Source organism: Diabrotica virgifera, chromosome 8, assembly GCF_917563875.1.
Source record: "Diabrotica virgifera virgifera chromosome 8, PGI_DIABVI_V3a".
In the NCBI taxonomy this organism is placed as follows: domain Eukaryota; kingdom Metazoa; phylum Arthropoda; class Insecta; order Coleoptera; family Chrysomelidae; genus Diabrotica; species Diabrotica virgifera.
In genome coordinates this window covers 202168818-202181736 of record NC_065450.1, presented here as the reverse complement: position 1 = coordinate 202181736, position 12919 = coordinate 202168818, and the positions used below count along the sequence as shown (strand labels likewise).

The 12919-nt window shown below is 31.7% G+C and overlaps 1 protein-coding gene across 3 annotated transcripts in view; it reads right to left on the bottom strand.

Moving 5' to 3' along the window:
* The window catches only part of LOC114327796 (leucine-rich repeat serine/threonine-protein kinase 1), a 123450-nt gene that overhangs the window by 22044 nt on the left and 88487 nt on the right, over nucleotides 1-12919 (bottom strand). For all 3 annotated transcript variants that reach the window (XM_050659613.1, XM_050659614.1, XM_050659615.1), the window contains 2 exons: nucleotides 4152-4324; nucleotides 3743-4085 (listed from right to left, as the gene is read on the bottom strand). In XM_050659613.1, coding sequence (XP_050515570.1) covers nucleotides 3743-4085; nucleotides 4152-4324 — 516 coding nt within the window. The remainder of the gene's footprint in view (nucleotides 1-3742; nucleotides 4086-4151; nucleotides 4325-12919) is intronic.

Here is a 12919-nt window from a genome sequence, read left to right as displayed (position 1 = left end):
AACTGATCCTTAAAGACAAAATAGAGGGCCGTAAAGTGTAGGAAGAAAACAAGTTTCTTTGTTAAGAGGCTACAGTATAGTGATGTTGAAAAAGTAACTATTCGTTACAAAGCACTCGTTACTTACGAATACCGAAAGTGACGATTACCATACGAAGAGGCAAATCGTTACTTTGTTTACTTTGATTACTTCCTACTTCGTATTCGTACCAATCGTACCAACACAGCCGTATTGTATCTACAACCGATTGATATCGGGCGGGACCGGTATTCCACGAGTGACGACGAGTGTTGCATCGGTATGCAGAGGGCACAGATTACAGATGCCACCCTTGCCACAGATGTTCAGCAGATAATTTTATGATGACCCCTTTAAAGATTTTGGGACTAATGTACCCGAACCACCCTGAACTATTTACAAACTAAATAAAAAATTAGGTATACATATTTAAAAATCTTAAAACAGCAGATCTTAACTTACGCTTTTTAACTGCATTATTAATACTGAAATCTTAGTATTTCGAGATAATTAAAGAACATTAAAAAATTTTCTCGTTATTAAAATTAATTGCTTCAATATCCGAAATAACAATTTTATTTCCAAATTTGGTTAAAGAACACAGAAGAAATTAAATCCTTTTCAGATGAATCTGTACCGATTTGGATAGACATTCAAAATTTAAAATAAGGAGATGGAATACAAATGTTCAAAACTATTAACTTTTGTGTTTAACCGGCTTTGTATTCCTCATTCGTCAGCCAATGTCGAAAAAATTTAGACCGGAAAAAATGTGGAAATGATAATGTTTCTACACTATACCTAATCAAAAACTTTAGTTTTACATGCATGACATTGTTTTTATTTATTTTGTTGTTTCATTATAATATATTCTTCTTAAAGTGCCCTCTCCTCAATGGATGTTGGCTACTACAATTGCAAACTGTTGTCTGTCTTCAGCTGTTCTTATTAGCTGTTCAAAATTTAACCCTGTTCATTGTCAGATGATTCTTAGTCACGATAATCTTTTCCTTCATCTCTCTTTCTCTCGATCTTTCCTTTCACTAATAGTTGAGCATATTGGTACTTATTGTTTCTCAGTATTTTTCCTAGGTATGATGTTTTTCTAAATCTAGATCTAAAATCCTAATAAATAGATATCTGCACGGGCCGAAAAAAGTTTAATAGAATTTATAAAAAAGTCATGTTTTGTTTTTTTTTACCATTTCTAACATACTAAATCTCATATATTCGAGCATTCAACCATCTGCTATTTTACATATCAAATAATTTTTATCCCTTACAGATTGGTGAAGGTCGTTGTTATATCGGATCTTATATACTTACTAATACAAATAAAAAAGTAATCATAGTAATCAAAGTATCCTACTAATACTAATACAAAATATGTACATACTGAGAAATGCGATTCTCGATATGATTACCGGTACTCAAATACAAAAGTAACAAAAGTAATCAAAGTAACGAATACTGTAAATGATTACTTTATACAAAAGTAACGATTTGTACCGAATACTCGAAAGTAACTATAATCAACATCACTACTACAGTAGCGATCAACAGGTAGCAACAAAGGCGGTCCAAGATTGCGGCTGTAATTTTGAATATTTTGTTCGAGATATTTGGCACACATATTTGTCATATAATAAAGAATGGCGGTACACAGCCCAATTTGAGAAATATATTAGTAAGTATGTGGAAATTACTCTATAATTAAATACAATATTTAAAAAACGAGCCTGTACCGCCATTAAGAAGAACAAAAAATACACTTTCTTTAAATAAACTTTTTTATCCCATGCCTAGATTTTGTGTCATTTTGGACCCCTACTAGAATTTTTTATTTCTAACAAGAAATCGAACATGTTATACCTAATAACTAAATAGGCAACATAGAGAAATTGTCACTGTCATTTTGACAAACCTGCGTTAGATTTTCTCTTATCTGTTCTGTTATATTTATCGATATCTGTTCAGTGCATTAGCGTATTATTTTAAGAATTCGTTATTATTGTCTCATAGGAAAGTAGTGTTTATTTATAGTTAATTTATTATATTTTTGTGTAATAGAACGAAGTTGTTGGCCTACTTGAAAAAATAGATATTTGTTAATTGAGAGTTTTAGTTATATGTAGGTAGGTAAGTACATTTTACATAAAAATATTTTGAATTCTAATAAGAGTATAAAAAGTAAGACGGCTCTTGTTTTGGTTCACAACGAAATGATTATTTATTATCATTATTTCGTGCAAATACCTATTTTAACATAAAATTTTCACCCATTTTGGTTTATTTTTATAAATATTTATTTACTAATAACAAAATTGTTCTTTATTACTTGCATTTAGCGCGCCTATGAGTATAATTGTCAAAATATTGATCTTAGATAATGTCAAAGATTACCACTGTTGCCAAGTTTCGCAGACCTTACGAAAAAAGGTATGATACTATCTTCCGAAGTTATATTGATGATGCGCTACTGTATGCGCTTAAGAGGCTTACAGTAGCGATCAACAGGTAGCAATAAACGCGTTCCAAGATTGCGGCTCTAATTTTGAATATTTTGTCGAGATATTTGGCACACATATTCGTAATATAATAAAGAATGGCGGTACAGAGCCCAATTTCAGAAATATGTTAGTACGTGGAAATTACTCTATAACTAAATAAAATTGAAAAAAGGAGCCTGTAGCGCCATTAAAAAGAAAAAAAATAAACTTTCTTCAAATAAACTTTTTTATCCCATGCCTAGATTTTGTGTAATCTTTGAACTACTAAAATTTTTTATTTCTAACAAGAAATCGAACATATTATAACTAAATAACTAATTAGGCAATATAGATAAATTATCACTGTCATTTTGACAAACCTGCGTCAGATTTTCTCTAATCTGTTCTGTCATCTTTATCGATATCTGTTCAGTGCAGTAGTGTGTTAATTTAAGAATTCGTTTTTGTTGTTTCATAGGAAAGTAGTGTTTATTGATAGTTAATTTATTATATATTTGTTGTTGTTGTATAAGTTGTTGGCCTCTTTGAAAGAATAAATTGTTGTTAATTGTGAGTTTTAGTGATATGTAGGTAGGTAAGTATATTTTACGTAAAAATATTTCGAATTCTAATGCGAGTATTTAAAGTTTTAGGAGGATTTTTTATTCTAAAAATATTATCAATAGTTTAACAAAATGGAAAAAGTAAATCAAACGAAAAATAAAGTGAAATCTTCCAAGAAAAAGTCCATTAAAAACCGTGCCAAAATTATGCGAAAATCGAAATTTGTTTCGCTTCACAACAAAAAATGATTTTTTATTATTGTTTTATTATTAGATATTTCATGCAAATACCTTTCTAAATACCTATCTTAACATAAAATTTTCACCCATTTTGGTTTATTTTTATAAATATCTATTTATTAATAATAAAATCGTTTTCTATTACTTCCATTTAGCGCGACTATGATATTGTCAAAATATTAATCTTAGATAATGTCAAAGAATACCACTGTTGCCAAAGTTTATGATACTATCTCCCGAAGTTATATTTTGTTGCTACCTGTTGATCGCTACTGTTTACTCTTAAAAACACTCGTGAATGGCATCAGATATCACATGCAGGATAATTATTCCATGTTGCAGAAGATCGAGAAGATAATTCTGATATGGCACGTGAAGAAGAAAATGAAACAAAAATCGTTGTAAAGTCTTGAAGGGATCCAAAATACTTACAGTGTCATATATTAAATTGCACAACAACTTTATATTATGCCTAGTTTTACAGCTGATTTCTATGGTGTCTAAAACCCTAGGCAAGCCGCACTTTTCAGCATCGACGACGTTGATAAACCGATCCCTGATGATCTGTTGGTATTCCTCGGAGATGTTCGGGTTGAACTCCTGAATGACGTCATAGTGAGTACCGACTATTATAACCGGCGAGTTTGGAGCTCGAGCTTGAATGTTGACCAACCATTGGAGGATTTCGTTGATGCCTCTATGCCCGTCCGTTATCCTCCAAACTACCAGGTACAGGCTGCGCTTTGATAGAAAATATTGGTGAGTGGCATAGTATCTAGAGTAGAAACAAAAAACAATACGATTGAACTTACAATATGCGGACCATTAGTAGTAAACTTACTCTTTTTGTCCTCCGAAGTCCCAAGTTCTGAAGACTACTGGTCCGTGCGAGGATTGCAGCCTCACTTTTTTTTCGTAGACCCAATCGCCGATATCAACTCCCACAGTGGACATGTTGGAACCTCTAGATGTTTTTACGTTTATATTTTTGTTGCCCATACGTTTCGCCCAGTGCTACAAACAAAATAATACACCGTTATAAAACGTATAAAAGTGTAGTTCCTGATGATATTGTGAAACGAAGCTTTTATACCAATTTTTCTCTATAGTAGAATGCGTAGTCGATCGTCACAAAATTAGCGACACATGTAAATATTTAAACATATTTATTTATATAGAGAAACTATGGGGAGTTGGCTGGTATCTTTTGGCATTTTTCGAGCAGGGACATAATTTTATATTTTATCATGTCATGACAGTATAATTATAAAATTATAGAATAGGGAACTTGCACATTTTTTTTATTACATAATAATGTTCAGTTTTGTTTAAAAATGAGATTTCCAAAATTTCATGCTTCAAAAACTCGTAATAACTTAGAAATACAAATCTAAAGTCTTCTGCAGTATAAAATAGTTCAAACGACCCGTGACGTCACATAGTTTTATTATACATATCAGAGGTTTGTTCGTAGAACGATCAGCAACCGTTTCCAACCGTCAGACGCATGCGCAGTTAACAGTAAGCGTTGCGCAGTTAACAGTTAGCGTTCGTAAACTACGAACGCGCAGGCGTCTGATAGTTGGCAACGGTTGCTGATCGTTCTACGAACAAACCTAATATTATGATTATGGTTATATTTAGGTATATTCTTCTTCTCTTACTTTAGATTATTGGCCTCCACCTACTTGGGTATTTGGCCAGCTCATTGTCGCGGAATAAGGAAAAAATATTTATATTCTAATGACATTTATCGTATGTCATTGTAATAATATACAGGGTGTTTCATTAATAATTGTCCATATAGTAACTGGAGAAACCTTAGCACAAAATACGAAGATTTAACCTAAAACACTTAAATAAAATGTGGTTCCTTACTGAGTTACAGGGTGTTTTATCTAAAAATTTAAAAACTATTTTTGCTCAGCATTTTAAAACTATTCGACGTATCCTTTTCATACTTGGCAGGAAGTATAGGTACTGTACAAGCTACTAAATTATGTTAAAACGTCGTTTCTGTCTATTACCACAGGCGTACGACGCGGTTTCCAAATTCTACGCCACTGCGGAATTGCTGTGTTAGTTCAATTTTTGGATTCTCCAATACTTTCTATGAAAATAATATACTCTTCATTCGTAACCGTAAAGTCGTTAGTTTTCGAGATATTTGAAGGTAAAAATGAAACGACACGGTTATTTTGATTAATGTATTGTGTCGCTTCATTTGTAGTTTCAAATATCTCGAAAACTAATCATTTTATCGTTACGAATGAAGAGTATACTATTTACATAAAAAGTATTGAAAAATCAAAAAAATTACACTAAAATAGCAATTTCGTCAGTAGCGTAGAATTTGGGAAGGGTCAACCTGCCACTATACCCTGTCGTACGCCTCTGGTAGTAGCTAGAAACGTTTATTTATCTTAATTTAGCAGGGTGTACAGTACCTACACTTTCTGCCAAGTATGATAAGGATACGCCAAATAATTTTAAAGTAATGGGTACAAATAATTTTTAACTTTTAATCATATGAATCATAAAAATTAATCAAAATAACTGTGCCGTTTCATATTTAACTTCAAATATCTCGAAAACTAATGACTTTATCGTTACCAATGAGGAGTATATTATTTACGTAGAAAGTATTGGAGAATCTAAAAATGGCACTAAAATAGTAATTCCACCAGTGGCGTAGAATTTGAGAAGGGTCAACCATTCACTATCCCCTGTCGTATGCCTCTGGTATTAGCTAGAAACGTTTGTTTATCATAATTTAGTAGGGTGTATAGTAGTAGCACTTTCTGCCAAGTATGAAAAGGATACGTCAAATAGTTTTAAAATGCTGAGCAAAAATAGTTTTTAAATTTTTAGATAAAACTAACTCAATATTTGAATTTTTAATCGTCTTTAGGGGCCAAACGAAAGGCAAAAAAACTTTTTTATCTTTGATACATGTTTTAAATTATGTTCTGTTGTGATTTATAACATTTTTTTCGAATATAAAATTTTATGCAAGTTTCTTATTATACACGTAAAATTATAGTATAATTTTACATGTCACTGAAATTACTCCTCTTTCTCCTGAAATTCCGTAATAATCCAAGAACTTCGAAATGAATCACTAACAAATATTTTGTTTTCTGACTATAGTCCAGTGGCGGTCCGTGAGGTAGTGCCATAGAGCCATGGCACTACCTTGCTAACTATGCAGAAACATATTTTTTATCTTCAAAACTTTTTAATTCCTGTTAACTTTTTTGTGTGTATTTCTTTTGATCTTCATAAATTATATAAAATATGGCAACTATGGGCTTAATACAATCCCTGGCAACAGCGGAGAGTATTCGACAGGAGAATCTCCTTCGTGCCGAAGTCAGTATTGGCACGACTAAAGAGAGAAAGATGTTACGAGCATTCTATGTAAGTGACAGAGAAAGAGCCATATTGGACTATTAGTATACCTTAAAATTAGAATCTCTGTGCCAGGCACGAGGGTATGATGCCAGGTCTATTTATTTTGAGTTCCTTTACGTGTTGGTTTGTCGCTTTTATTATGTATATTTTCTGTTAAAAAGTTTTTGTATTTATAATTAAACTTTTAGTGCATCATGATCGTGGGTATTTTGATAATATTTTGATTATTTCTTAAGTTTAATTTATTAATTGACAATAAAGATCAGTATCTTAAAAAATTTTTTTGGTGGTTTTTCGCTAGAAAAAAAAACTATAAATGTTATAAGGTGTTGTGGAGCTTTCGAGTTAGCTTTAAGAGGTCACGACGAAAAAGAAAATTCAGAAAATAGAGGCATATTTAAGGAGCTGGTCAATTTTAGCGCCGAATTAGACAACGACTTAAAGGTTCATATTATTCAAAGTACCAGATCTTTCAAAGGTCTACCTTCTCCGGACATTTAGTTGCTTCTAATTTATTTATGTAGGAGAAGTTTTCTGCTTATAAGCATCAGTTTTTCGAATCATTTCTTAATGAAACATGGAGACAATTTTAATTTTTAAACAAAACTCGGTTTAAAACTGAATTAGAAGTAAGTACTGTATTAGCGAGACGAATTAAGTACTACCTCTGGGGCTGTTTCGCTATCGGTTTTATTGTAGAGGAAGGTTTAAAAAGCACATTTGAAGAAACTATTAAACTTTTAAGTATTTTAGTTACCATTCCTATAGTATTTTTACTACAAAAACGTTATTACGTAGGTCAAAATTTTTGACGTAAGAGAACTGTCAAAACATTAGAATGTGACTTTTCATTATTGCTATGTTTATTATAAACACGGCAATAATGAAAAGTCACATTCTAATGTTTTGACAGTTCTCTTACGTCAAAAATTTTGACCTACGTAATAACGTTTTTGTAGTAAAAATACTATATATCAACATCTGAAGCAGAACGCTGTTTTTCGATGTTAAAACATAGTGCTTTAGGTATGCTATCTGCAGAAAAGCATTTTGTAAATTGTATTGATAATTTTAATTATAAAGTCATTGAAAACTTTGCAACCAAAAAATAGAAGAATGAAAATATATCGTAAACTTTAAAAGTGACATTACAAAAATGTGTGCATGTGTGTGAATAATGAAATAGTATTATTTTTATAAATTGGTAAATAGAGACTAAATCGTAATAACAATTTTCAAGCACTATCACTATCAGCAGTAAATGCTGGTAGTAGGTTAAGAGGTTTTTATTATTAATTAATTTACGGAACTGTTTTGATCAATGTTGGACAATTGCTTGGCACCTCAGATCAATAAACTTAAGATACATAAGATAAAAGTATCCGCGCATATTTTTTTTTTAGTTTTTTTTTTGTCAGTATACCTTTTTTGACAATATCGTGAATCCGTCACTAAAAATTTTGGCGGCTGCCCGAGTTCTGGCACTATCTTCTTAAAGTGGTACGAGCCGCCACTGCTATAGTCCCCTTTCATTTTACATTATTTTCCTCCAAATGTTTATTACTTGTGAACAACTATTTTTTTCTACGAGAGTTTTCTTGCATTTCATTATTTTGCGCAAATTTTTTAGGAATTTTCAGATTGCGATCGGCACACCGCACACTATAACTGAGCTATATCGACAGGTAGATCGCATACTATAGTAAAACCCAGTCAAGTTTAATTTTTAAATCATTTTTTTCCAGTGAAAAATAGCGCCCTCTAGCCGGCTTCAATTCTTTCTTGGCAGCTCTCTTCTATGTTATTTAATAGAACTCTGTGGGTTAAGAAAGCATACGGTGGCGGCCCTTAAATAGACTCTGAGAAACTCTTTTAATCATTCATCGATAAAGCTTTTCATCGATTGTTATTTGTTTCGAGCTTTTGTCATATGTTGTATATTGCCGTCCTCGATTAAAACGCGGTATCTGCATAAAATTGAAAATCGAGTTCTTGCTATATATATAATGCCATATTCTTGTGGTTTCCTTGTGACCTTATTTCTGCTTCTGCAATGTCTGAAAGCCGTATCATTTTATTTACTACCAAAATAAACAAATTGGAATATGCCGTAAGTGCTAAATTTCAATTGCTGCTTAATTAAAATGCGGTATCTACAGATTACTCAACTAAAAAGCGGTATGTGCTAGAGAGTATCACGTACTTGCCGCGTTTTAATTAGGCAAAGCACAATTACCGCGTTTTTATCGAGACTCGTGATGCGACCTCGTATTTTAAACATTTATGACATGTAGGTATTTTGCGTATATAATAAACAATTATAAGCTATTTATTTTTCTTTTTGAGTAACTATTCTTCCTTGTAAAAAATCCTATATGCAGATACGGCACTATTTTTGATCCAGTAATATGTCCGCTGCTCAATTAAAACGCGGTATATGACTTTTTATTTACAGCTTTGATAAAAACATGATTTTTTAAGAATATTTTTTTAAATATTGTTCAACTATCGTTAGAACATGTTTTGCGCTAAAAAGTTGTCAAAGGGTCATTCCATTTCAAATCACTCAATTTTGGAGCAAAAAAAATTTTGGACCTCCGATTTGTCTGAAAATTGGTATATAGCTTCTGCGGGACGTAAAAATAAGATATTTAACCTTTCGTTACTCGCGCCAACTTTTTGTGATCGGATACTCGCGCACGGTGCAGGAGACCGGGTCCAAAAATATGGGTCAGCAGTGTTTTAAAATTATTTTTTTTTGCAAAATTGTGTACGATTAAATTATTTAATGAATATATGATCATATAATTTTGTAGATATGCGTTTGTGTTCACATTATATTACTTTAATCAAAAATTTAATAATTTTCATTGTTATCCATTTATATGTACAGTGAAACCTCGATAACTCGGATTAATCGGGACCGCGGCCGATCCGGGTTATCGAAAATCCGGGTCAGCCGGAGAATATGGTAAAAATGAATAAAATACGATATACTTACAGATAAACTCCGTTATAATTAAAATAACATGAAATATATGTATGCACAGTACCTACACATCTAATATTAAAAACACGCAAACACAAACCTGAGCAAACGGAAGCAAACAATACAAGACTGTACTACACAGAATACAGTCACAATCGGAACGATGTTATGAACAGTGAAAGCTAAGACCATTGTTTAAAAAAGAATTTTTTAAATAGGTAGTCTTTTAGTCTTTTTAGACAGTTTGAAATAAATAAAGGAATAACAGGTGCCTGTTGTATCCGATAAATCCGAGACAATGACCGTCGCTCTGCTACCGCCGCCGTGTGCCGTGAGTCATTTTTACTATGGTATACATAGTTCAAATTACACAAATATACATTATCTCTCAAATATTATATTACATACTATCCCTTGCAAGATAGTTCGGATGGAATTCCCCAGATTAAGAGACTGGGCCGATATCAAGCACAAAATAATCTGGGGAATTTCATCCGAATTATCTTGCAACGGATAGTACATTTTTATTGTTGAAATGTTTGTCTGATGAAAATCGGTCCGGGTTAGCCGGACTTCCGGGTTATCGGGGGCCGACTTATCGGGGTTCCACTGTATATACAAAAACTTTGGAAGTGAAAAAAAAAATTGAATATGGTTAAATTTGTTTACTAAGAACTTTAGATCTTAATTCAATACACAAAAAAATTAAAAAGAAAGAGTAATTGTAGTAACAAAAAAAGTTATAAAAATTAATTAACGTTTTTAAAACATGAAATACACAATGGTGTCACATTCATTGGAACAATGGTGTTCCAAACACAGATATTTTGAGCATATTTGGCAGTAAAACTTTGTTTTTCTATTTTTCTTCCAATCACAAACAGCACAGCGATCTGAAGTTCCTGGTGTTACGACTGGTACTTGTTCTGTTGGTAAACCACATATCTCCCTAAACCTCATTCTGATGGTTCTGGGTAAGTTATATATTTATATTTATATATATAAATATAAATAAACTAATCTATAAACATTGAAAATAAGGAAAAGATCTTAAATTACCTTACTAATTAAAAATATCGATGTGTGATCCAAACACAAAAATTGGTGCACAAATACTCACACACGGTGTACGGGACCGTGTTGCGTAATAACAAAAGGACAGTACTATTTTTTACACTGCGAACTGACTTTACCCACAGTTGATTGACCACTGAAGAGGAATTCGAAGTAGCCATTCAAAATCCCCACTACAAGCAGAGTTACAGGAATTTATTTACAGGCCCGGTCTCCCACACCGTGTGCGAGTAACGGAGGGTTGGTCAAAAAATCTTCTTCTTCTTTTTTTCTCAAAAGTTATTTTATGCGATTTTACAGTCATTTGGTGTTTATTTAAACAAATTTGCATTTTCTGTCCTAAAGTATCAATGAAAAACAATATTTTAATAGAAAGGACTCAAAAATGTCATTATATGACGTTATAACAAGTTACTTTGATTCAAAACAAGCTTTTGATCAAATTTTATGGTGTAGAAAACGTTAAAATACCGTTTTTACATTTTTCTCCATTTCCAAAATACGTCATAATCGATTTGGCTGAAAATTTGCCCACATATAGACAAATCATAGGACTTTAAGTGGTGAGAAGGATTTGAATTATATTACAATACCAAAAAAGTTACATGCAATATTATAGTCAAAAATATAGGCGTCTACTGTAAGTACAATTAACTCGAAAATATCGACCTCACGACAAAAATTGTTAAAAAGAAATTGTAATAATTGTAAAAACGATTTATTTGGAACAATTTCAGTTCCTACAATTTTTGTCGAAAAGTTAAAAATGGCGGAGATATTGAACAAAACAGGTTCTCCTTTAAAATCAAGATGGCGGCTAACGTAACGGAGGAATTCATTCGTGATTTTAAATTTATTCTACTATTGACTCCCCTAAATATCAGAAAAATAAAATTTTGGGCAGCTCGGCCTTCAAGGTCAAATGCTATCTCGACTGGACTAATATATACTTTTGAGTCTGATATTACTACATGTAACTTTTTTGGTATTGTAATATAATTCAAATCCTTCTAACCGCTTAAAGTCCTATATTTTGGCTATCTGTGGGCAAATTTTCAACCAAATCGATGATGATGTATTTTAAGAATGGAGGAAAATGTAGAAAACGGTATTTTAACGTTTTTTACACTATAGAATTTGATCAAAAACTGGTTTTGATTCAAAATAACTTGTTATAATGCCATATAATGACATTTTTGAGTCCTTTCTATTAAAATATTATGTTTTTCATTGATACTTTACAACAGAAAATGCAAATTTGTTCAAATAAACACCAAACAACTGTAAAATCGCATAAAATAACATTTTGAGAAAAAAAGAAGAAGATTTTTTGACCTTAAATATCTTATTTTTACGTCCCGCAGAAGCTATATACCAATTTTCAGACAAATCGGAGATCCAAAATTTTTTGCCTGAGTGATTTGACATGGAATGTACCCAAAACATATAGAGTCCCGAGAAAAAACTTTGAGAGCCGATTTCTCGGTTTTAAGTTGGCTGTACATACCGTGTTTTATTTGAATAAGGCAGTATAATCTGTGTATATAGTATTTTTACTACAAAAACGTTATTACGTAGGTCAACATTTTTGACGTAAGAGAACTGTCAAAACATTAGAATGTGACTTTTCATTATTGCCGTGTTTATAATAAACATAGCAATAATGAAAAGTCACATTCTAATGTTTTGACAGTTCTCTTACGTCAAACATTTTGACCTACGTAATAACGTTTTTGTAGTAAAAATACTATAATATAAATATACACGGATTATACGACATAAGCTCGAAACAAATGACTGAATGAAAAGCCCTATTAATAAAGGATACAAAAAGACAAGGTTCAAATTATAACAAATTATTATCATTTTGAAGAACTTTAAATATTTTAAAAGTAGTATTAGAGTAACGATGAATTGAAATTTATTCCTATCTACTTAATTAAAATCATCAGACAGAAGAAAATAGACAAGTAATTATAATTTTCATTGTTAAAAATAAAAAGTCATATTTTGTGTCGAGCAGTGTATAATAAAATGTTACAACCCATGACATGATAACACAGTTATGTAACATAACCTTCAATTCAAAACAACGCGATCAGCTGCAATCTGACATACTTATAATCTTGTTT